Raw genomic sequence first — 27168 nt, 5'->3', positions numbered from 1 at the left:
CACATGTATATCTATCATCAAAGAGCTAAAACAGCATATGTGCCCCTGTTTTCCAGGGGACACTGAAGCTTATCAATTTTGGTTTTGTTTGGAAATACTAGGGGCAAATTTAACATATAATCAAGGCAGAGAACAGAAGTGGTATAGAGTGTCATTTGCTTCACTGTCTTGGATAGAAATACAGCATTAAAATAAGGGCATAAAGAAAAAAGTGCTTCCTCCCATCAAGCAACAGTAATAATTTTACAAATTCTTATCTTTTAACCAAAAAAAGAAAAAAAAAAAAAGAGGCAAAAGAGAAAAGAAAGTATAAGCAATCAGCATTAAATTGAAGCAAAATAGGCATCAAAGAGCTTCTGTCAAAAAAAAGGCAGCCATATATGCCAGCACTTACCATTACAGTCGCAGCTGCCGCAGCTGCCTGGGCTGCCACCGCAGCCTGGTTGGCTTGGTGTTGTGCCGCTTTGATTTTGGCCTGCAAATGTGCAGGAGGGTGAAAATACTTGCATTTCTCCCTCATGCAACGACCTTTTATGTAATCCATACACACGGTTACGGTGTTGTCGTTTGTGTCAATCATTGTGCTGTCTGCCGGATGCGCAAAGCGGCAATCAGTCTCTCCACGCGCACAGTTTCCCCGCTGGAACTCCCTGCACACCTACGTGCAAAACAACACGCGTTGCAGGGGAAGACCTCAGTGCAATGTGAAAGGGCAAGGAGAGCCCCCCGCCCCCAAAAGACAGACCTGCCCCTTTCCCTGGTTAGTTCAAGTTTTTCAGCAAATTCAATTTAATAAACCCTTGATTTTCTTCTGGGAGAGGGAAATGCATCTATTTTACCCTTAAACGCTTGGCTCCTCAGGTAGCTCTGCAGTATGGCAGCTAAATAAAGTTGACGTGCAACAGAAGCATTCCCAAATGCCTTTACTTTTTCCTGTCTAGAAAACACCTGGAAAGGATACTCACTGAAGTAACTGCCCCTGCAAAATTAGATGGAAATTACAAAATACTCAGTCCCTTTCTGACTACACTTTATATTCTTGCAGCTGCACTGGTAGGGAAGGAGTTCCCTTTGCTGAGATCCGGAGAAGATATGCATCAGATGCACTGTATTTTTTATGGAGTCTACAAACAAAATCAAAAGCCTCCTTAAAAATAATTTTCAAAAATGGTCAGAATGAACACTCTTATTTTCATATGAAGAAACACATTCTAGACACTACTGCTTAGGCTTTTGGGAAAGGACATTCATTTCTGCAAGAGCCATTTGGCCTTCTCGTGTACTTGGATTCCACTGAGCCCAGCCATGCAGAGATCCAACACCAGGGAGGCTCTGCACATAGCTGGGGGCTTGCCCCTTCAGCCTGCTGCAGGGTTGGTAACATTCAACATCTCCATCTGTAACTCAAGGCTGAAGGGCTGTAACATTCCCTTAATATCAATCCATAAGGCTATAGAATTCTCCTAACACCAAGGCATAAAAACCAGGACAGAATTAATACTGCAATAAAAATGTGCCCGTTAGATATTTCATCAAGGCGTACCTTTACAGGCATGTACACTTGAGGTACTCGGGAGGCAATCAACTTTAGGAAAAATTAAAATTCACATTGATGTTTGGGTATTAAATTTGAACAAACACACTACCTTAAAAATAACAGTGTTTAATTACCGCTGGCTTCAAGTGTAGAAATCCTGCCTGGTAACAGGGTATTTGTAGCAACTAAATTTAAGCATTTTTTCTAAAACAATACAGTTTTTCCCTCCAGGATCTTTCACACAGCCTAACAGAGGATTGTACTTCTAGTCATGGCAGTGTCTACAGTACCTCCAGTTTATCAGTCCTGAGGAGTTTCTGGGTAGCAGTTGAACCGGGGACTGAAACCGGTGGACTTCCAGGAACAATGACAGGCGGTGTGGGTAGGATCTCAGTCGGGACTAAGCCAACTCCTGGTGTTACTGGCGTTAGGTAAGGAGCAAAGCTAATAGCCGTGTTCGTTCCTATTGTGGGACCCACTGGAAATGTGGGCTGCAAAAGGAAAACACAGACCAAGATGAAAAAACCCAACCCCTTAATCAAGAGCTTACTAGTTGTCTTTTGCATGTTCTTTCTGGCACCGATTCATTTTCTTAATGAAAAGATTTCAAACAGCTGGCAAAACACATCACATACTCTCTTCTTTTAATCACGTAACACATTCCAGCAGCATATGAAGAACTGCCTTTGTAGCTCTATTATTGGAAAAGAGGCTGCTGATGCAAAGGAAGTCATACTTTGAACCTGAATCTCTATGGAGGTCCAGCTTACACTGCAGGCTTATTTACACATTTAAAAGTAGAAATAACATAGACTTTATTGCTTTTTCTCAATACCTGTTTTCCTTGGGAAAACAGGCTATTTTTCAAAGTACCGGATTTCATAGGTGAAGTGTTATTAACTATATTAAAGCCATATTTCTAATAAGAGTATATATAATGACCTCTTTGGCATGTAACTTCCATCTGTTTGCACGCTGTATTTTGCCACCTCCTGCAATTATATGTTACTATGGGTCACACATTGAAAAACCTCACCTTTGCAAATGTTTGTGTGCTCAGCTGTCTCGAGTGGCAAGCAGAATAAATATTATAATCTCAGCTGGACACAATATTTAGAAAGGGATTATTCAGGCTTAGCTAGAGTTCATCTTATGAAAAAATTTGATTGGAAGGAATGATATGGGTCTAAAAATCTGTTTCATGCCTTCCTACAGCGAGTCAGTGAAGTCATGACCAGAAGAAAGAACACTTGTGTGATGCTAAAATGCAGCCCTACCAAGGCAGAATGGTGGGTTTGTTACCACCAGCTCCATGGGGGGTGGAGACAGAACATCACCATGGTCAGACCATGGTCAGGCCTGGAACGTGCTTTAGTTCTGCAGAGCTGACGTTCACCCCAGACAGTGAAGCTATAATTATAAATAATGAAAAACTATGCAGAAAAACAGGACACATTTCAGATTAGCTTTGTCAGAAATTAAGTTCCCAAATAAGCCGGCAGCTAGAAATGAACCACACACCAGCAGAACACTAAGGAAAGATTTAAAAACACTTAACCAAGGAGGAATGCCTTTCTCAGCAAGGCAGCCTGCACGGCCTCTGTTGGAGAAGGGAAGCCAGCCATGCACAGTATGTAGAAAATACACAAGAGAAAGCATTGGAGCTACAAGATTTATTTCTGGTTTGGTTTGGGTTTAGGTTTTTGGTTTGGTTTGGTTTTTTGTCTTTGGAACCAACTGCTAAATTATAAATTAATTGAGTTAGTAGCAAGAAGATGCTTTAAGCAGCAGATTAGTCAGGATACCCAACTGTACGGAAATAGCATCTACCTGCCCAAGAAAGTTAAAAGTGAATAATGCTCTGCTTTCATCAGAGACCAAAACTGCTCGATCTCAAACAGCCCAGTTTATATGCCAAGTGCCAGCTAAATTCTTTAGAGCATAATAATGAACATTTATACAAAACACCAGCTATGTTGAGGACAATATGTATTATGTAAAATATAAATAACAGCTTTGTATCAGATACAAGTTTAAGAATAAATCCACATGTCAAATAACTTCTGTGGAATTTTCTTTCACTTTTTATCCGTTTGGTCACGGCTGAGTCATCTTAATCTGGCAATTTATGCAAGACAGAGAAGTAAAACCCAGCACTTTTATCACAGCTATCAGTACAGAAGGCATTATGTCAATGAAATGGTAAAGTTCAAATGATTAAACGGTTGAGTAGAAAAAACCACTTTGTTTTTTCTCATAAATTCTAAGAGGTGGAATCTATTACTTCATCAAAATTATTTCTGGCAAAAACTCAAGCAGTAAAAAATAGGAAATATCAAACCACAATATGCCCATATACCAAGATACATTTTGATTAATGTGTACCAGAAATTCAGGGACTCCTGACACCCACTTTTTGTTCATGCCTTCCACCTTACAGCAGATGTTTCAAGTGAAAAAACACATTTGAAAAAGGCATCTGGGGTGAGCTTCCTGTGGCCAAATACAGATGTCTTCCTCTGAAATGCTTACATTTGGCTCCTGTGATAGCCCGTGGAAAGACAAAGGCACTTAAAAAAAAAAAAATCTAATTCAAATGCAGACATCTGAAACAGGCCAAGTGAATAGTAATTAGAAGTGCCTATGTCTTTTGATAAACCATCAACGGACCTTGGAAGCCCAATGCAAAGTTGGTGCCAACACTCCAGATACCTCAAATTGCAGAAAGAAATCCCACTCCAGTGGGATGCCTTACACTAAGCATTCAGATTGAGAAAACACCATTAGCAGCCATGTGTGAAAAGCTTAATTCAGATTACCTGCCTAACCATGCTTTGGAAGTCCAGTACAATGAGGAACTCAACTGCAAAGGCAGCCCAGAGCAATCAATGATTTTAATGTATATCCAAGGATGCTGCTCAGGCATGCAAGACTAGTTTTATGTCACCTTCTGGATTTCAAGTGTCCCAGGCACCATACACATTACCTTAAGATAAAATACTGAGTTTGTAAATTGCATGCACCAGCAATTCTCGGTCTTATTCTGGGACACTTCAAAGAGAGTAAGAAAATGCTACCCAGAATGACATTAACCTTTGTTTTTGGTACTGGGATGAAATACTATTTAAAGCCATTCAAACCCATAGACTCCTGAGAAACTTTGCATTCCTAGTCAAATAGCTTCCTAGTCAAATAGCTTCCTAGCAAATTATTATTATTATTATACAAATTTTTACATCCAGGACTATAGGTAAAAACCTTGCACATCCAGACTAAACCTGACATGAACTGAATGAAGGGGGAAAAAAAATGAGATGAAAAAAGCGCAAATTATTCTGGGATAAAAAAAATATATCAAATCTACAGCAACACTCCATTGTATCTTCAAATGTAAACATAAGTGAACATACCTCTAGCATCTCAGCCATTCCTTAAGTTAACAGACAGGGACAATTTTTATTATACTAGTTTAGAGAACTTTTTCAGGTCAATATAGTCTTCAACTTTACTTACCATTAACACCATCAGAGAAATATACTTACCACTGGCTGTAGTGGTGTCCCTGGAAACATGAACTGCATTTGCTGGGCAAGCATTGCTGCTGCAGTTTTTTGTTGGATTAAATTGTTCCTGCCATTAATTTCCAGTTGAGTTTTTAAATGTGTTGGTGGATGAAGGTACTTGCAGTTTTCCCTTGTACAACGACCCTGGAAAAAGAAGCCACACTAATTGGTCTGCTGCTTTTGATGATTGTTTAATGCCTTCAAGCAAAATATTACACCATAAACTAAGCAAGAACTAATGAAATACAGGGTGTTTCCTGGGAACTATGTAGCAGGCTGGGAGGAGCTGATGGCCTTGAGCTCTGCTTCAGCCAACTACCTCTGATTGATCATTACAGGTATTAGCCACAAAAAAAAAAAAAAAAAAAAAAAGAAAAAGACTTTGAAACAGCATTTTCATTGTTAAGTACAGAACACTGCTATACAATTCATACTCTCTGAGTATTATCCAGACTGCCTGAACTGTCTCTCGTGGTATCTTGACTAGAGTTTCTGCGTTACCATAACATAAATGTTTTTTATAAATGACATTACATTATGAATAACAAATTTAAACCTCCTTTAAGAGAAATGCAGCATTTAAGTACATTATATTAAAAAATAATTGTGTGTTCATGGCAGTAAGGATCTAAAGTTGCCACCCTCTGCTTGTGTTCTCTCACATGTTCACCCTTAGTCCAGTTCACTGCCTTCTGGTCTCCTGTTTTTATTACATCAGCACAACTTTGAACTATTTCCATTCAAGTATAAGAGAACAGAAGTCAAGCTGGTACTTTCACAGCCTAAATTTAGAAGCAGTGCATAGATCTGAAGGTACACAGCAAAAGGAGAGCTCCTGATCAACCTGGACACAGGAATTTTTAGATAGTTAAGAGACAATAAAAATATGGGTGGGCAGACACCTCTGAGGTGGATTGTATTGCAGGAGACTGATGTTGAGCACACCTCTACAAGCAGTGCATGCTGACCAAAATATAGGTAGAGCAGCGTAAGATGTGCTGATATGTTTTCCTCCAGAAAGTGAAATCGTAAGGTGCACCAGCAGGTTGTGCAGCTGCAGGGCAGAACCTGCTGAGATAGAAGCTCCTCGATGGCACGGCTCACAGTCAAAAAATTTTAAGAGCTGTGATCAGAGGACCTAGAACATTAGTCAAATTGCAGTTGACACACTGAACTTGTAGAAGCTAAGTTTTCAAATTGAGATGTTTTTAAAAAGTGCTTTTTAAACTTTCCATTGACCGTTACAAGGGCTCTGCAATTCATAAACAAGCAGGAATATCTTCCTATAGACAAGAAAACATTAAGATCCCCATGCAAGAACATCACACAGCACACACGAACACCAATTCTGTGTATGCAACATGCACACACACACACTGCTACAAATCCTTCAATACGCTTTGAACATCCCAGAACAACAGTGTTAATGTTATACTTTTTTACTCAGACACTGAAACACTGCTGCTTCTGCCTCTAATCTGCTATAAGGATGTAATAACTACCTACGCAGGAGTGACTTAAACATGTTCAGAAAGGTTCTCCTGCACTGAGGCTGACGGGGATGCAAACAGCTATTTCCACACTATTAAACTATTGAGAACAGCCCTTTCCTGAACTGTGCCTGGCAACTGCTCAGGAGTATGCTAAACAGCAGAGGCCAGAAGAGTTCAAGAAAGCTAAAAGCAGAAAAACAAAACAGTTTCGGTGCTCAGGAACACTTCTTGGTGTTGTTTTAACCTGCTAGTATAGATACAGCCATTTTCAGGACGTCATGCCTTCCTTCTGACTTCTGTTGTGCGAGTCACTAATGCTGTCTGGTTTAATGAAGTACACAAATGAAACATTACTTTGTCAGTTGGCATGAGCAGAACCAGAAATAGTCACGATTCGATGGACACAGAAGAAGGCTGGCTCTTCCATTTGGGGGGAACCAGACCATCGCCTTCATAATGTTAAATTGGAGCATGCTCAGTGCAGGCAATGAGCATGCACTTTTGTGTTGGTTGATGAGGCCAACTGATTAAGACATTTTAACCTGAGATCTATGTAACCTTAATCTATTTTGTATATGAATGGTTCACACAGCAAATCTGAAAATTAAAACAGCAAAATCACATCAAACTACTCTACCTGATGGAAATATCTACCTGTGGAAACAAAAGTGCTCCTCAAGTAAGGATTGAGAGCAACTCTCGACCACAGTGGCTTTTTAAGTACCTGAAGAGTGCCTTCAGCCAGCCCTCCACTCTTGCCTCTGAAAGCACACAGCTACAATATACCATCGCTTCAAGCTCTGCAAAGCAACCCACAGTGCACAAAAGACTGGTTATTTCAGAAAACTTTCCAAAATAATCCAACCACACAAAAATACACTGTACTCTCTAAACTTATTCATGTCTGTGCCTCATTTACTAGTTTTTTGAGCTCCTGGTTTGCAATGGACGTACTATAAAAGAGCTGTGTGGCCCCTTCACGCTACTATAGAAAGCACTGTAAACAGATCAAGCCTTGTTGAAATTAAATGACCCAAAATAAACCGCAGTGGAATGAGCACTGAAAATAGTGAGCAGATTAATCCAGCCCTAGCTACCAAAATTAAATAAATTCTGAGACCAGCTTTCACTTTTTGGACCTACAATGGTTGCGGGGAAACGCCTATAAGCAACTCTTCATTCCTTTTTTAACAAATGCTCCGTGTCCCTGTGAACTCTGGATGAGATAAGTTTCAGAGAGGAACAGGGCTGATTCCCAACTACCAATCATTGCAAGAACAAAAATTCAAACTTGTAGTGTCATCTCAGTCAAATGGGACCATGGATTTTTTTGTTTATTAAAAAGTCAAATATGAAGTCCAACTGAGATGACAGCACATATCAACCAAAGAGCAGAATGGTACACAGCATGCAGGGGCATTCAACATGTAGGTTGGGTCAACATCTACAATAAGAGTCCACTTAGGATTCTTGCAAAAAACTACTACACTAGCAGGCCACTTCATAACACATACAGAGACAAAACTGAGTGCTTTAACTTTAGGATGCATTGGTATCAAGCCTCTGGAGCGAGGCCTGGTTCATCACAGCTCTTAAAATCACAGCAGTTCAGGAGCTCCTCCACAGACATTCAGTCCCCCCAGCACATAGCAGCACAAACTCTGTCAGCAGGATGAAGCAGGCAGCAAGCAAAGTAATTGCTTCATATAACTTTTTACCTGCTCCCATATATGACTCAGAGTCCTGAAACTGAGGGTGCAGACAGATTGGTTTGAAATTTGGTCCCTAGAAACTCCTGTCACCCGTGAAGCAAAGGTTATCAACAAGCACATTGTAAGCTGTTGTGCACCTCCCATGCAAGTTCACCTGAAAAAATCACTTTCAATGAGCTGTCTCCTTATCTGCAATGGATAGTAATGACAAACAGCCATCAGATTAAATTCCCAGCACTCTGCAGTACATCCTGCAAAGATGGTACCTACCTCTGACCTTTCATTTCTCTGTCTTTCTCCTCTACAACTAGCCTAGCCTAATGCATAGGGCCACATTTCAGGCAGGTAATGGAAAGTTTTAGCAGAAAAACTACTTTTCTACTGCTAATTATCCAGACTGGGAACATGCTGTGGCTTGCAACAGGGGTGTGCCACAGGCTTCATTCCAGTAAAGAAGTGGGAGAAGGAAAGGGTACACCAAGGAACTGGGAACTAAAAGGACTCCAGTGCCTATCACCCAGGCACAGCAATGAGAGGCTTCGCTTCTGCAGAGCAACGGTCTTGGGAGCTGCTACATGACTAGCTTAATATAAAAACCACAGCCCTGAACAAGCCATGTCACACCACTGACTACTTTTTTCAAAAAATCAATAGATTTCCCTATTAACAACAACAGGCAGTTTGCCTAAAATCAACAGCACAAGACAGCCCACAGAGTGGAGTACATTAAAAAGCTAGCTATGTGCTAAGAATTATAATTTTAAAATAAGCAAAACAAGGTGAGTGCAGAAATAACACCCCACAACTTTGCACCTTAAAATACTAAGAACCCATTTCCTGTCTACAAGTTGTACGGCCACATCTCTATTTTGAATATTTTATAAACCCACAGCTTTCTTCAGTATTTTACTATTGCTCTAATAGTAACAACAATAATAATAGCTCACCCAGGCCCAGGCTGAGAACTGCTTATGCATAATAATGAGTTAGTTTTTACTTACTAAAATTACTTTTATCTTTCATAAAAATAAGATGTTTGAATTTAAAAAAAAAGGCAAAACAATGGGTTTTTTTAAATCTTTTAAGCTGAGAATCAACTAATGCATCCACAACCATTTTGCTCAGGTACTGAATTCTGATTTTAAGATGAGGGTCAACACATATTCTCAGCATGTGCTGATCATCATAGTCCCACTAGTAAATGTAACAGCCCCAATCTATACAGTCAATCCGAAGACACTTTTCTGCAGCACAATGCAGTGGGGGGGGGGGGGGGGGGGTGGGTGTTGGCAAAAGAAGAGGCTAATTCAAATTGGAAGGGACCTCGAGAGGTCCCCAGTCCAACCTGCTCAGAGCAGGGTCGGATCTGGGGTCAGATCAGGATGCTCCAGCCAGCTCTTGGAAACCTCCACAGGTGGAGCCTGCACAACCTCTCTCAGCAATCTGATCTACTGCTTGGCTGTCCTCATGACGATTTTCCTAATGTTCATTGTGAACCTATCTAGTTTCGGGTTACACCAGCTGCCTCGTGTCCTCCCACCATGCACCGCTGGGAGGAGCTGGGCTGCAACTTTGGACAACCCTCTTTGTCCTCGAAGGCTGCTCTTACAGGAGGAGCATCACTATGAAATGTCATCATGTTGTCTTCTGTTAGCGTGCCTGACTCAGGTTTGAACCCTGAGGGATACACGTTAGGTTTTTTTAAACCATACCAGCTAAATTAAGACACGCTCTATGCTTTACCTCAAACTTTGGGAAGGCAGGAGCCTTGGTTACCTGCCGTCCTATCAAAGCAGCAGTGTTATCCATCATCAAACTGATCAAATTACTTAGATTTTCCTTAAACAGTTGAAATGGGTGAAGTCCACCTTGAGGCTGAACGTACAAGTCCAAAGTTAATGGACGCAATTTACTGATACTATGAGTGGGAAATAACAGAGCATGTCTCCCTCACCTCACAGCATAGCCTAACGTCTGACCTGGGACACCCCATCACCTTTAAAAGACAGGTTATCTGATGAGAAGCAGAAACAGGGAAGCCTGCTTCCTTCCAGACACCTGTCCCTTGTTCCTAACCTTGCTCCCCTCACCCACCTCTGTTATCCCTAAACTCCTGGCTTCCTCCTGTATACCACCTTCCTCCTCCCTTCTCTGCCAGAACACCCTCCTACCTCTCCTAACTATAGACCAAGAAACAACTCACTCGATAAATATAACTTGCTCAAGCTGTGCACGTCCTGAAGGGCCAGCCAAAATGTGCACGTGGCTGGCAGACCACACTCGGGAGGGGCACAGTGCATGCTGTAGCCTTTGCCTTAACTGGGCAGTAATTCGGACCTCTCTTTTCTCCATTGATTTTTGCATAGCCAGTAAGAACTTTGTGAATGTCTTCAAGATGTCTGCTTCTAGCAACTTTGCTTGAAACTGGTCAGGGTGTTCAAAAGTTACTAGGGTGCAAGGATGATGCTGGCAAAAATAAGGATAGCGCAATTATGCAAAACCTCTTTCCTTAAGACAAACTAAAACTAACAAATGGAGATGAAATGATCTCTTAGGATTAAATACGTAGTCTTATGGGAAAAAAAAGTGTATGACTTCCAAGACATGAATGGTTTTACAAGGCATCTGAGCAACTGGTTCTACAAGGGCAAAAAGAGTTTTGGGCTTCCAGCTAGACGCTCTGAGATCCAAACATCTGCTGGAGTTAGAACAGACACATTAAAAAAATATATCTTTTTAAAAAAATTAATAATCACCTGATGCCACAACCCTCTCTGCTACTGGAAAAAAAAATCTGCAATTTGCTGTATCATGCAGCTTCAGCAAACTTGCACATGCTTGTAAAGATCAGATCACATTTTAATAAACTAATGCACTTGCAACTGTGGGCATGCTGGTTAGCTAGACATCACCTGCTTGATATTGATACTAGATACCTGAAGATATTACACACTGTTCAAACCTCAGCAGAGCAAGAGGTAGCACAGGCCACTGTCTGGGGTGGAGGCAGCACACAGCAAGAATAGCCACATAGACAGCAGTGTCAGCAGGTGTGGAGGTACCTAAGCCCTAAATACTCCTCTGGAAGAGTTTCTGACGAGCAGAAACTGCTGCTTCTTCTTTGGGATTCCTCCACGGCAGTCCCTCAGCAAATTCTGGTTGGGAACTTGTGTGGCCTCACCCAATCAATTTAACATTTTCACCATTGCACAAATCAGGAACTTCTCAATTCCAATAATCCCGGGCTCCCTGGGGCTAAAAACAGACCAGTCAATAGGAGGGCAGGGTATTTTGAGATACTTAAGCTTCTGCTGCTGTCCACAGACAGCCACGCTAACTCTGCCAATCCAAAACATTCATCTCAAATGTTATTTTTCAAATGCAGAAATACCAAAAAGGAAAAAAAATACAACTAAAGAAAACAGTGATATTTATATGCAGAGAGGGATGATTCCTCTTGTTCTACAAGACTTGCATTCATGCATTTTATGCATATATTTTAGTACACGAGACCTCAATCACCAACAGCACTTTCAACACCCAAGGAAAACCACTAGACTTCAGTTTGGAATGAGTTAAGCATGTTTCCATCTAGCATTGTAATGTGGGAATTCAGTTTTCCTATGCAGGTCTATTTGCTTCCTAACTTCTCTTAGAAAGCAAAAAAACAGATACCACATCTCCATTAAAGTACTCCCTTTGCAATTGCTCTGAATATGTACCATCTCATACCATCTGTAGGGCTACCCATACCCTTAGAGTTAAGCATATGTGCAAGGACTTGGGGGATTTAGTTAAGCCTAAAGAATGACTAGTCATAGAGTTTTAAAAATGGAACGTAGCACTTTATTCCTTCCTTAAGGTATATAAAAAAGCTTCAAATGTTTTTTGAAATTTGCATAATTTCACATCTAGAGTATGTTGACTTGCAAATATGCATGTTTATGAAAACGTGATTCCTTTAGCCTATGTAGAATCATATCTAATTTTAAAACAAACTTCACTTGTTGCCATACACCTTACCAGCACAAAGGTCTAAAGGAAAAAATGTATTTCAAAAAACCACAAGCATCTCATATTACACTTGAAATATTTCAACTGTCAGATCTGTTTTCCTGGGGAAAAAAAAAAAAACAAAACCAAAATAAAACCAAAAACACCAACAAAAACAACTTAGAAACTTCGCTGAGAAATTAGTTCTGTATTTCTAAAGCCACCTTGCAAGTCCACCCACAAAGTTAGTGAGTATGCATACATATTGCATACATATTTATATGCACCTACACACTTTCATTTCAAGAAAAAGTAGAACGCAAATTCACTTTCTTACTTTAACATACAAAAGGAAAAGAAGGCAAAAAATTCCCAGGTGACTTCAGCTTCATTCCGTTTCCAATTGCCAAAAGAAGGCAAAAAATTCTCAGGTGACTTTAGCTTGATTAAATTATTTGTAAGAAACTACGCGTTGGTAAAATAAAAATTAACACTTTATTCATAAAGTTAGAGAACACAAACTGCTTGTAACCAACAGAAAAAAAAATAAAAAAATTGAAGAAAAATAGAAGTCTTACAAAAAGATGGAATGTCTAAATGATATAAGAGTCTTAACACTAAAGACTTAATAGGAGATACTTATTTAAATGGAAAAAGACAAAATGTTCTACTGAAGAGCAGATTTGCAATGCACAAAGCTCCAGTCTCTCAAGATGCTCTTTCAAACAAATGTTGAGAAGGATGGTTATAGAGAATGGTTTAGTAATTTGCCTTGCAATATCAAGGGAAGTGTACTCAATATTAAATTGCTCAGAAGAGAAAGAACTCAAGCAGATATTGCAGACACCAAAAAAAAAAAAGACACTTATGAAATTGCAAGTTGTTTGACAAACATCCTCGAGATTACTCTAACAAATTAGACAAAGAAACAACAGTTTAAACTAATATCAATTTGTTTTATTTCTGTGTTTACTGCATTGAAAATAATTTGAGAATAATAAGGAAATAAAGATGATTTCTTCCCCAATTATGTAGCTGCTTTTCTTTTTCTTTTCCCATTTTTCCTCCTCACTGGCACTCGAAATCTAAACCAGTTATTTTTATCTTAGCTTCATGTTTGGCTACCAGCGTCAATAAGTACATCACAAGCAACTGTGGACAACCCTTGAAATAAATCTTCACTCTAATGCAGACAGGCAATTTTCATGGAATGAGAGGCAGCCAATGCGTAGTATAGGGGATGACCCCTATGGAAAAACATAAACAAAACAGAGGGAAGCATGATCTCATTTAGTTAAAATTCCTCATATGTCCGATTTCTATTACATGGATGGTGAGACTCTTCACAGGATGTGAAGTTGCCTTGTGCAGGGCTCTAACAAACATACAGTTCCTCCTGTGGAAGGACTAGATGCAGACTTCCACGCAACTCAAGAGGGGTTGCAGTAGCAGAGCAGTGATTTAAGCCCTCCAACTCTGCCCATTTGGAGAAGTCAACATATTTGCAGATTTCTACATTATAGAAAAAATGACTAAAACCTTTACAGAGTCTCATGATACAGCACTGTACACAGTTAACTGATGGCTGGGCAGTTTTAACGCACCCACTCATCACAAGGATGGAGTGTTTTTGTGGAAGACAAAAGAGAGCTGTGTAAATTGCAGGTGGGATCACATGCTAACTCAAGGTGACCCAGATTTTTTGCTAGTAAACAACATACTCCACCATTAAGTTTAACATGACTGAACTGTAGAAGAAGAAGATAAGAGCTTGGAAAGAGGCAATTTTCTTCAACTTTTCTCAGTATCTCAAGAGTAGATAAAAATAGAAATTCCAGAAGTAATGCCAATAAAGGAAGGTAAGTTGTTTGACTGCAGGTCAACTGGCAAGAGAAAAGGCAACAGTGGTGTAGCAGAAGAAAAGCAAAAGACCAAGCAAGAAGACGGGCATGGCATGGCACCACTTCCTGACATACCTCTTTCCTCACCTGCTTTACAATTGCCATAAAAGCCTTCAAGTAGACATATGCTGACTTTAATGCAAGCTTGCTCATATGAACAGGACTGAGATTAAACTCCCTTGGTTTGGAAACACCACTTTAGAGTAAAAAGGTAGGCAAAGATAACTGCAGAACAGACAGTCAAGCCCTGAGACACCTTATTTCTCTCTCGGTGGACTGTGAAGGAAAGCTACCATGTCTCAGCACATGGACTACACCCTCCAATGTCCATACCACGCGTCCTCCACCATAACCAGGTTAGAAGAGAAAGAGTGAGTAGTGAGGACAAATGTTCACTGCTGGGATGCCCATGAGTCCAAACGGTGAGCAGCCCAGCAAGGACCAGACAACAGGTGGATACGCTGACAAGAGTTCCTTCAACAAGGCAGCGGGAATCTTAACATGCCCCAGAAAAAGCCGTAAAATCAGTTATAACGGCATCAAAAAGGAGCAGTAGATATGCCTTGGCAGTGAGGAGTCTGGCTGAGTGTATCAGAAGAAAATGGGAGAAGAACGATGTAAAACCAACCGACCACATTAGCCTCCTACAGCAAGTCACCTGCCCAATGGAGCCTTGAGAAGGCGCTTCATTTGAGAGCTGCAGTGAATCAAAAGAGATTGGAAAAGGTCCATTATTTGGAGGAGTCCCACCATACGGAAAAGGTCATCAGCATGATGTAGCAAGTCCCTTACGTACCAAGAGACCCCACCGGTGTGGTACAGAGCAGGGTAGACCTAACATACTGGGAGCAAGTGACCACCTTGGCCACCAGCATGTCACAGCCCCCAGCTCTCGAGCTGGATGCCCAACAGCCATGAACTGCTATGGGGGTGACCTGATCTGCCGTCGGCGAGTCCCTCTGCCACTCCCTGTAGGGATGCTTTCACCCCAGCCAGGCCACCCTGCACCCATGTGTGCACCGAACAATGCACCGGGGCTCCCAGCCCATCCAGGGCTTGCCAGGCCTCTTCCCTGTTGGGGATTTCGCACTTTCTTGGCCAATTGATTTATAAACAAAAGGAAAAAGCAAGGGCCGAGTTAAATACACAAATTGCTGAGGACACCTTACATAATTGCAGAGGTGAAAAGTACACTTTCTTATTCCTCTGCAGAGGGGGAGTGTTTACGCATCCTCAGTGGCAGCACTGGAACCGCAGCTGCGTTATTAATAAATCATCGGCTTCGCTCCCAGGACAAGCCAGCAAGGGCTGGAGTCTGACACCAGCTCTCAACTCACTGGAAAGTTGCTGAAAACACACAGAAACTTCTCGATGTTTTAGAAACTCCATGTCTTTGGAACTGCATTAAAAAGCACAAATTAAAGAAAAATCTCCTAAAAATGAAAATGTATTTGCATTTCCAAAGAAGAATCACATGTAAAATCCCCTGTACTATCTATGAGATGCTATTTATTACTACTCACATAAGAAGGGGCAAACAAATTATCGAGATGAAAAGACACTGTATCACTATGGGACCACCTACAGAGAGCAACCAAGCTTGCCCAACCTGAAAAGTAAAATGTTAGCAGGCTCCTTTCTATACCCAGTCCATGCTCCTCCTCTTCTGGGAATGGGTTCCTAAACACCAGTGACACATTTCAGTTTCTATTTTTCCTTGCAGTCTGACACACCCTCTTCAGGGAACAGGGTAAAGAGCACTACTAGCAGGAGGGGCAATGAGACACCTACCCTGAAGCAGCAGGAAGTGAAAAATACCCAGATAATCAACAAACTAGATCAGCTTTAAAAAAGGGTGAGGAGGAGGTTCAGAAATTCAAGCAAGAGGAATGAATGAAGCCCGGGCACCGCAGTAACCCAAAAAAACCCTTTTCTTTTTGCTGAAGCTCTATCTGTTCCCCTGCACCCAGTATTAGGAAGCTTCCAGAAGACCTGGCAAAAATAGCAAGAAGTATAATGCAGTTACATTTATCTCAAATGGTAGGTTACAGAATTAGGCAGCTAAATCACGGTTATGAGAAAAGATAAGACACATTAGAATGTCTTATTACCTTCCTTGAATGTTACATTCATTTAAGCACTAGAATATGTGATTGTGGTCTTGAGAGTGCTTATACCTTCTCAATTCTGTGCTAAAGGAGCAGATAATTATTCTCTTCCTTAGGACAGATTCAGCACCAACTAAATAAAATTCTAAGTTAATCTCAAATTAAAATACTGCCTCTAGGTTTTCCAAGGCATATATTCGTGACTTTCAGGGGAACACACAGAGCGAACTCCCTACCATTTATTACACCACAACGACATTGTCAGTGTATTCCAAGATTGACAGTACCTGTCTTCATCAGTGTCGTGAGCAGATGTGGTGATACCAATCTCAATTATACAACCACATCTATTATTTCACATAGCCTTCTTTCCCAGACAGCGAACAGGTAGTTGAATGGTATTTGTTTGAACCCTGACAGTCAGTGGGTAGTAGTACCCTAACGCACATTCATCTATCTCCTGGCCTGAAGATATGCACTTCCTTTTGGGCCTGTCTCCATAGGGCTGGCTCTATAGGATCACATTAGGAATGGCTCTGTTAAAATTATTAATGGACTTCTCTGTCTTCTTGTGAGACTAGACAGCATTACTCCCACTCTGGGCAGAATAAACTGAGGCCAAACATGGTTAAAGAGCTCAGAAGTGGCTACAATTTTTGGCTGCAGATCTCTGTCTTCCTGCCACTTTGCTGTTGCATCCGTGTGGCACACACAGGTGCTCCACCAGACTCCTACCGCTCTTGGATTTTGGAATTCCAACCACCTAAGGGCTAGCATTGAAGATGCCAGTTTCGGGGACTTGCTCGCTGGTCTCCAGAGGAGTAGTGAATGCCTTACCAGTAGGCCACCCCCTGCAAACTCTGCTCAGTTGCTGCACTACCACCCTTTGGATAGAGACCTGACTGCCTCCACATGCCACCCCTTCTCCAGAAAGCTGTGACATGCACCAGCTGAGGTAGAGGAAAACACAAGGCTGGAAGAGAGCGTACACTAATGTTACCTAGACGGCACATCTCCAACTGGTGTTCCTCAACTCTTGGCTCCCACCCAGTTCACCTGGGCAAACTCCCACCTTGAACCAGCTCTCCTCTTCCTCTGTCTCTCCTCACCTTCAGCATCACCTCTTCCCCACTCCTAGCATCAGCACCTGACACCAGATGGAGTAAACGCAGAGAGCGCTGTGCTCGGTCTGAAGCCAGCTCAGTGCACACGGAGCCTGTCTGATCTGCACGCCAGCCTGCGCATGGCCTCTGCTAGGCATGCCTAGATGGCGAGTTTTCACACTTACAAAATTACCAAATTTGGGTGAAATTTCACAAAAATAGCATAAGGCAAATTACTGCTATCAGAGCATCTCTTCTGCTGCTAGATCTTGAGGTTTAGCTGTAAACAATGAGAAATCAAGTTTGTTATTGAACCAGTTTTAAGAAACACTTAAGAAGTAAAAACAAGGTATTTATGTCTCAGCTGTTTCTCAAAAATGGTTGAAGTGTTTCACTGAAACTTTAAATAAACACTCTGAGTCAGTCACTTACATGTTTCAGCCTAGAAAATTGCACTTTGAGAGACTTACAAACCGCAGAAAAGGAAGATATTATTTGTAAAGTGTTGGGCAAGATTAAATCCAGGTGATGATGATGGCACACTGTTGGTAATAAAACACTCATGCATGCCTCATCAACACACCCAACCAAAGGCTAATGATCGCAGAAACTCCAAGCACTTACGGAGAAATAAAAGTATTTAAATACAATGACAGTAAACAAAACATTCAGTAACATGTCGAAAATTAAATCTGATGGACCATTTGTCCAGATATAGTTTAAAGCAAGTAGTCATTACATGTCCCAGATGCACTCCATAGACAGAATAAAGAGCTATCGAACAGCATATAATGTAATTTCAAGGCAAACCCTTTGTTATATTTCAAATTGCATTAAAAGGGATTGTGCACTGGTGTACCAAGTCTTTCCAGTGTCACTGCAAAGCCCTAATGATCTATGTAGAAAGAAAAACAGTCATGACCATTTGACTTGAACAAGGACTTCTTCTCTGATTTGCTTTCTTCAGTGTTTTGAAGATGACACCTTCCCACTCTAACTCTTAGCAGGTAAAAGAAGTTCATCAAGTATTGACAGGCTATTACAAAATCTACTATAAAATGTGCAAACCCACTTGGATAAAGGGACCATTCTTTGTGACTTGTTCTTCCTTCCCCTTAAAAGTTTCTACAGGAGACAAGCAGGCACCCCTGCAACAGTGACAAACTGACTGCTTTCAGTGTCTGTCTCCTAGAAGCCCGCATAGGTTTGGCACCACTCTCATTTGTTTCTCAGGAGAAACTAACACAGGGTATGAAATACTGTTCTCCAAACAGGAACCAAAGGACCACAAAATTTATGACTTTCCTTTGCGAGTGAACCGTCTTCACTGCTTGCACCTTATCTGAGCAGCAGTCACAAGACAGAGATTCCTGTCAAACACCTTTTTGTCAAACACTTCCCTTTGTTTGGGTGCCAAGGAGGAAAAGGCAGGATGCGGTCAGAAGCCAAGGGCACAGCCAAGGCTTCCATTACTGTTTTTTACGCCAAAGTGGCAACAACAACCAAGTGAGAAATTCTAGGTGAAGCTTACACCACCTGCGGTTGACAGACCTACTCCTTCTCTGCTCCTGAGCAGGAGTGAACAGATGCACTGAGAACTTTCTAGAGCAAGAAGGAGAAAAAGACCACCACCACCACGTCCCCAAAACTGCCTACACACTTTGAGAAGGTATCTGGCTCACCACCTGGCCTGGCAGCGTGGCTGAACCATGTCTTCATCATTCCCAGGAGAATCATTCATTACAGCTACATTGCAGGACTTTGGTTTAAATATTCTTTATAAATGTCACAAGGCTGAAGAACATATTAAGCTGAAACTCCATAAACCAAAACAAAGTTTTGTGGAAGAAAAGAATGCATAATGATCTCATGTTTTTCGCAAGAGCGGCTCTTTCACAGCCAGGAACCATGAAGTATTTGTTTCTATTTTCTACTTTCATTTGTCTGATAGGCACATCATAAAGTGATTACAATTGCCATGACACATCAAATTCAATCTGAAGGACAGTCAGGTTAAAATGTAGTATGGTGTGAAATGTTAATCATAATTGAAACAATCTTGATTCAGATTTTTCAAAAAGCCTTTGTAATTGCAGACAGTCTGGAAAAGAAGTATTTAATTGGCCAAATCAGTGTTTTTTCCTGTCCTGCTGCTTTTCAGCAACGAAAAATTGTGATGGATGAGTACCATTCATCAGGAGAAATAGCCAAACTATGAGATCACTAACCAGCATCTAGACAGGATCTAACCAACTCCCTTGTTTAATCACTGGGGATTCAGTGTCTGGATGGAGAGAGGGCAAGAGGGAGTTTAGACGATTCTACGAATTTAACACTAACATATAAAAACATTTTAAAACATTTTAACCAGCCTGTAGTACCTAGCAATATTCATCACAGGTTTCCAGCTCAGCAGGGAGAGAACTCTCTCAACCAACAGTGACCACACTAAGGTTGGTGTGTGTAGCATGAAGAGCTATTTTGCCATATTAGCAAGACAAAGGTTAGATTTAGGTTTTCTTTGTCAAATGTAATGTAAAATCACGCCTAAAAGATACAGCTCCTGATACAAGCCATCATTTACCTCCTATCATTCTTTCAAAAGGCAGCCTAAAAGTATCCCTCTTCAGGATATTAAGTCTCTACGCTATACTATGTAGTAAATAAACCAATGAAAGCAAAAAGAAGTACTTTCAAAGATGTTTCACATCTTCAGGCCAGTCTTGGGGGCATATAAGGAGCTCTGTAGGGGTAAGTATCAGGGTACCAACAGAGTATGGGAACCTAAAACTCATTAGGGATCCTCTGGAAGACCTATGAGCCAGATGGATTATCTTCAAGCGAGGGCAAAGCTCTGACCCTAGGCATTGCCAAATAGGTTTCAAGCACACAGGTAAAAGATGCAGGAGGTTGGAAGGACTGCACTCATCTCACCTCATTGGTAGGCAAGCCACACACTACAGGATATGTGGATTATATATATAGGCAGACCAACCACATGCAAAAAATAAGGTTTTTATAAGGGTACCCCTATACATCTAAAGATAGAGCCTCTGTCGCAGAGATTGCTTTGGAGATGAGTTAAACACAAATGCATCCCAAGCACGCCATTACTACCTGTACAATTCTTTAGTTCCATTTGTTTTCATAGATTTTTAGATACCTTAAAAGCAGACTGATTATTAGTATCTTGCCTTCCTACAGCAGACCATATGGAATACAGTAAATAATCTCAATCTTCCTTGGCAAGTAACTTCAGTAGAAAGGAAGAAACCACCAATGGGGAAAACGACTTTTAATGAATTTTAAATTCACATTAAGAATGCAGCAGCACTGTTAACATTTAAAAAACCAAGTCTCCTCCAGCAGATGTCACCAGGCTTTTTATTTATTTTACTTTACCATCCCATACTGAAAGCCCGGTGTTTCATCAGCAAGCATTTATCTGAGTTCTTCTCAGCCATGGTAGTCCCAGTCTCAAAGTTTCATGAATAGAGAATGATAAATTAGCCTTGAATGTCAACTCTGCTTTGAGAAGAAGAAACACAGTGAATTTTTAGGGTATCAAGGCTTCAACAGAAGGTTCATCACATGTACAGCCACCCACCATACTGTAGACCACACTTTATTAGTTTTCCCATGCCATAATCCTGAGAACAATAAAATAGAGAGACAGTAAAGAATGGCAATGCATGCCTGAAGGATTCCCTTGGCTGGTTGTATTTAACAAACAAAGAGTTCAGTTTTAACTAGTTAAGGAACATTTGATTAGCATATTATAGCAAAACCAAAGAAAAAGTAAGAGCTATGAAAAACCTTTTCAAACATCAAACAGAAACGAAACAAGCTTATAAATAGAGTTGCCTGCAAGCAAACAATTTCTGGAATGTACTGGGGGAAGCAAAGGAGAATCCCACAACAAAGAAGATTGCAAAAGCCAACCCAGTTTAACAAGTGGAATTACCAGTTTAGAGACTACTGGGAAACGATGCAAAAACACCAGCAAGTCTGATACAAAGAACTTTTCTCAGCATTTAACAAAAACCCCAACATGAAGGCAAACATAAAGGCCAATCACTAGGTAACTAAATACGGCTCTTTGGAAATACAGTTGTTAACTGCTCATGCAGTACTAGAAATAATGAGGAACTGAAGGTCTCTCAGAGTAAAGCTGAACAATTTCAGATATATCCAATCGCAGCTGGAAAATGTTAAGCTATTTGAGTACCAGACAACAATTTATATATCAAACAGCTGTCTGTCAATTTATCATGTACTTCTTGCAGACACACAAGGAACCGATAACCTATGAAGACCTCTAAAACATGATTATAATGCTTTAAATCTATCTTTTATGCTTGCTATCAAAAACAAACTCACATACACACTAGACCCTAGATGTACAACGAAGTATTTTTCAGATCTCTCTGACTGTAGCTAAGAGGTCAATGATAATCCTGCTATGATGGAAACATGATGGCCACCACTGCTCTCCAACACTCTAAAAAACCCAACAAACCTCCTAATGCTGTAGGGGAGTATGGGTAATTGAGCATCCACTAGTCTGTGAATGAGACAGTAATTTTGTGAAATTGCCCCCTGCCCAGGCATGGCCCAAGCAGGCACCATGGCTCATGGATCTAAGCAGCAAGCTGTCTATGAAGGCTGGTGGAGGCTCTCAGCTGCTGGACACCACACCATACTCCACAGCAATATTCAATGACCCCAGTATCCATTGCCTCTTCCCACACAGAAGGAGTATCCAGGATGGCTCTGGTGTGGGACCGCTGGTTCCGTCTACAAGCCAATGCCCATCCCTGAGGACCCAGCAGAAAAGAAACCTATCCAACCCAACCCACTCCCCCTTCCCTTAGCACCGGCAGATCCCACAAAGCATGGGGTGGGTCAGCTTGAGCCTGTGTGTTCAAATAATTAGCTACACAGAAGCACCTATTTAATGGCCTTCAGGTAAACATCATCCTCCACTTGGAAAGGAGGATGATGTTTATATACGAAACAAACTACATCTGATCTTTTCTTTTGCTCAAGTTCACAAATAGACTAGGGGCTAACACGAATATTCCTATGTCACTTTAGCTGCCCTATAGTTAGAAAAAATAAATTCGTATTCCAGAAGTTTAAATTTTTCTTTGTTTGAACCTAAATAAAAATACATGTTGGCATCCCTTAAAATGAAAGTGCTTCAAGGACAGTGGAGTCAGATAAAAATATATTGCCTGTTGGCTAGTTCACCATCACTGGAGAAGTGAAAACTGCTATTCCAAGTACCGCAGCCAGGAAGTATTTAGGACAGATATTCAGCCAACTTTAACTCCTGAGCAACAAGTCAACAAAGCCCAGTATCTGACATCCGTTATAAATTGCTCTGACAGTTTATAACACAAAAATAAGTGTTCAAGGTTTTTGAAATTTCTAGCTCCTTTTAAAAATATAAAAAAGAACGTACAGGTAGAAGGTGAATGCATCAAATGATGACATTTCAAAAACCAGTAAGTGAAAAACACTAACCTTGGGGACAACAATTAAATCAGATGATAGTACACTTAATTACAAAATCAGTTCTGATGATTAAACAGGTAAAAGTATAGTGAAAGTAAAGTCTAACTTTGATATCCACATGTAGAAACTGGTTGGAAATTCTGTGAACACAAATCCCAATCCCAAGAAATATTTACATAAGGCCACATATACAGGTAAAATTAATGCCTAGGAATCTTAAAAGACCTCACTCCAAGGCTATAATTGTATGACCATCCTCATTAGTCCAGTGTCATTAGTAAGTGTATTTCTATGATTCCCAGCCAAGCCTGGGCTCCCTCCTGCAGCATATCACAATCCTGTTATTGACTTCAGTGGTATATGAATTACAAATACAAAAAAAAGAACATTATAAGGCAATAGAGCTCACATTTCTATGTCTGCTTCTTAAAAGAAGAAAAGAACACTAACTTTGTATTAGTCTACATATTAAAAAGAAAAAATATTTAAGGATCAAAATTAATGTTAAAACACAGACGTTTCAAAAATGAGGTGTGAAAGGTTGTAGCAAAACTTTTAAGTTTTGTTAAGTTAAACTTACCATTTAAAAAAACATTTACCATCTACAGTTTTGATAAGGGATTATGGAATTTGGACACTCACCCCCCACCCTGCCCACTTTTCTCCTATTCCCCTTCCTGAGCAGTGGCAACAACAGCTACCAAATCTCCGGCAGATTTTGTTCCCCTCTGGCACCCCTTTTTTTCATCCAGAGTGCAAGCTGGGGTCGCTCCCCTGTTTTGCTGCTGTTGGGATCTCTGGCTCTTCTCCTCAAACATCCAGACTTTCTGCAAGTTACACACTTCAGTGCAACACACACTTACTGCCTCTGCGTTCGGCAGAACGTTACAATTAGGAACATTTCTGTAATTACTTAGATGAGCTGTTGTACACCTCTGAATTTGTCTTCATCTTCTCAAAAGCAAACCGCAGACTCTGCTTCTCAAGAGCCACTGCAGCTGCATACAAGTAAATAAATAAAAATAACTTTTTCTGACAAATGATTCAGCGTTTAAGAAAATAAAAACAGCTGTACTGTGTTAGACCAAGGTCCATCCAGCCCAGTATCCTGTTTCCAAAAGCAGTCAGCAGCAGATGCCTAGGGAGTAGTACAAGAACAAGGAAACCATTTAATGATATATATTGAAAATATTTTTCACATATCCTTGATGGAAAACAGAGATGGAATTTTGACAGAGAGAGAAAAAAAGGTAAAAGAAAACAAAGAGTCCAACACACACACCCTTTGCAAAAGCATGAAACATTCCTTTCAAAATAAAAAGAACTGAGGGGAAGACAAATCTTACAGATTTTCTCCTTCTTTTCTTTTTTAAAGAAGCCCACAGGAGCAAGGAAAAAAAACAGAATCTCACTTGCACAGCATAACCACATATTGATGCACATCACTGGCCAGATAATTTCTAAAAACCCTTGACTATGAGTGTCAATGGCTTTTCGTTTGCGAAAGGGTCCTCATGGAAACCTACAGGTAGGCATTAATTTCATGATATCACAGCTGAGAGCTCCCAAAGTATTTAAATTAATGGATTTTTAAATACACCTTCAAAAAGTGTATACCTCAGACAGAGAGGAAAGCCTGTTCCACCTAATTCCCCAGGCAGGGGAACAACCATTAAGGCACCATACTGGAAACAGGCAAAGCAGGCTGCACTTAGAAAAGTACAGAAAATGTGGGGACAGTAAGTGCCCCAAGAAATCAGCTGGAGGTTTACAATTGGCTTAGTTGGACACGGGATCAGCCCCACGAGAAGTCATCCATGGGGACATAGGCTGGAGGGGCTATAAAGTCACCGACACAGAAACCAACCGCTTTGCTTACGCTGTTAAGCTTCGTATCTCCGGGACACCAGATCTGTGTTTTTTACAAGCTTCAGGTAAGCTAATGAAATGTACTGATAACTCAAGCAAGCCCATTTGGCAATGGGAAGAGAGAAAAATCAGGGTATGACAGAAGACAATGACCCTGAAATCCAGAGAATGACGACCAGTATGAAAGAACAAAGTATTTTTAGCCAGTGGCATTAACCCCACATGTCAGTGCAGACACAGATGGGAAGGTGTTTGACTATAACCTGGGGATGGAGCTGGCCGCAGCAGAGGATAACATCATGGGTGCTTTGATCAACCACCGACTGAGGGTGGAGACACCAGTGTGACAACCTGTGAAAAAAAGGAATCACAGCCCCAAGGATGTATCAAACAAGGATGGTCTAGGAAAGGCAGCAAGATGCTGTGGCAAGGCTTCTTCTCTCGCAGCGAATCTCTACTTGCAATGCTGCGCGTGCTTCTGGTCACCAACATCCAAATAAGATGGATTCGGCCTGGAGCAGGCACAGGCAAGGGCTGCCAAGGTGGCTCAAGGAAAGGAAAGCTTGTCTTACATGCAGAGAAATAGAGCATGGTGGGGTTTTTTGGCTGAGTAAAAAAGGCTGAGGAGGGGTATGCCTGTTTCCAGTGAATGTCCTGGGAGAAACTGGGGTGGCAGGGAGGGGTGGTGGGAAGGGGGAACACGGGAATAACAGTGGCATTCAGCTGAATGGAGGTAAACTGGCAGTGAATAAAACCATGCTGGAAATGGGAAGAATGCATGTGAGAAGTGAAGCTATAGGAAAGTCTTCTGATGGAAGCAGAAAAAAAATTCCAAAAAAGTCCACCCATGTTTAGTATGGAGATCAGTAAATAACTTTAGCGAGGAGGTGACGTGGCTGCCCATGATAGAAAACAGCACAGAAAGCTCTGACTTCCACAACTGCCTCAAAGCTATCTTTCTAACCTGTCATTAACAAAATAGGTATCTCCTAATGTGCCGGAATGGTATCAGGGCTTTAGAAGTCCTTGCTCAACAGAGCACTAACAATCAAAGCACTTGGGTGGGCTGAGGTCTCTCCTGCCTCAGCAAAGCACTGAGCATAAAAAGCTGCAGCAGGATGCTTAAGGGAAAACCTTTGCTGAGCAGCAGACGAGGCAAAGGATATATATCTATAAAAATACGTATATCATATATATCACATATACATATGACAGCTATTAAAAAATAAACAATACACTTCACTGAATTTTTGAGCCTCCAACTGCACACCGAAGAGATGCATTACTGGTAAAAATTAAAAAAAGCGAGGAAAGAGTGCGTTCAGATGTTACCATATACTTTTCAGGGGTCAGTTTTAATGACTGGAGAAAACCTCAACAAAAGAGTACACTTTCCCACTCAGAAGTTAACGGAGAAGATTACATCAAGCTTCAGCAGATACCCTAGCATAAAAACAAAAATACTGTGTGCTTGATAGGTTTTGAGAATTTCTGGCACGACTTATTGTTAAAAAAGCTGGAACTGAAGTCTCACTCCCTGCGGGAGCAGACGTTAGTCTCATCCAGTGCAAATCTGCACTTGCAACCCACTCTCTGCAAAGCCTTCAGCATAGCACTGGGCTGTGGGTGCAGCTGTGAGGTGGCTAGGAGATGTCCCTCACTCAGGGGCTTCTCATGCAACCTGCCTCCATGTTGGGGAGCCCAAATGTAAACACCTGGGCCAACAGCTCAAAAGGGAGAGACACGACTTTAGGGGACCTAAATGATTGACCTGTCTTTGCCCTGAGCATTGGATTGCAACTTACACTTCAAAACACCAAGATGCTAGAGGGAGACAAAGGTCCCTCTGCAATTTTGGGTATCAATCTCTTCTCTTAGCTGCAGAAGCGATCTATGATGCTCTTAATTCTTCTGCATCACCTTAATTACCAGGTTTTTGGGTGTCAGGAACCCATGGGCAGATTGCCATTGCAATGCAGGAGTGACTCTGTCCAACGCATTCTGGGTCCACCCACTCTAGTACACAGCACACGCTAAATATTCCACATCTCTCTCTGTATATGTAGGTGATCTATGAATTCATGGACTCCTAAGAGAATAATAAGTTGCATTACTGATGCAGCCTCTTCCACATATTTAAATTTTTTTTTTTTTGACAAGTATTGACAGGCATGCTCTGTTTTTCCAAGACACTCTCTCTATATCTATATAAATATCTATATATCTCTATATAAATATCTATATATATGACCCAAAGAAGGGCTTGTGAGCACAGAAGTTTGTCTGGTTTTTTCCCAGCTATGTTAGCAGGTCTAATAGAAAGTATCATCTCTCCTTACTAACCTTAAAGAGCTTATTAATTTCTCCTA

At 41.0% G+C, this 27168-nt stretch overlaps 1 protein-coding gene across 9 annotated transcripts in view; it reads right to left on the bottom strand.

Annotated features, from left to right (window-relative positions):
* The window catches only part of MBNL2 (muscleblind like splicing regulator 2), a 68996-nt gene that overhangs the window by 26633 nt on the left and 15195 nt on the right, over positions 1-27168 (bottom strand). For 4 of the 9 annotated variants that reach the window (XM_086482033.1, XM_009949878.2, XM_086482034.1 and 1 more), the window contains exons 2-4: positions 5080-5244; positions 1828-2028; positions 395-658 (exon numbers count right to left, since the gene is read on the bottom strand). In XM_086482033.1, the coding sequence (XP_086338159.1) occupies positions 395-658; positions 1828-2028; positions 5080-5244 (630 nt within the window). The remainder of the gene's footprint in view (positions 1-394; positions 659-1827; positions 2029-5079; positions 5245-27168) is intronic. The other 5 variants (XM_086482037.1, XM_086482038.1, XM_086482039.1 and 2 more) reach the window with 3 other exon arrangements.

The sequence above is a fragment of the Leptosomus discolor genome, chromosome 1 (genome assembly GCF_034619465.1).
Source record: "Leptosomus discolor isolate bLepDis1 chromosome 1, bLepDis1.hap2, whole genome shotgun sequence".
Classification (NCBI taxonomy): domain Eukaryota; kingdom Metazoa; phylum Chordata; class Aves; order Leptosomiformes; family Leptosomidae; genus Leptosomus; species Leptosomus discolor.
The sequence above is the reverse complement of the archived record's forward strand: the minus strand, read 5'-3'. Positions and strand labels throughout refer to the sequence as shown.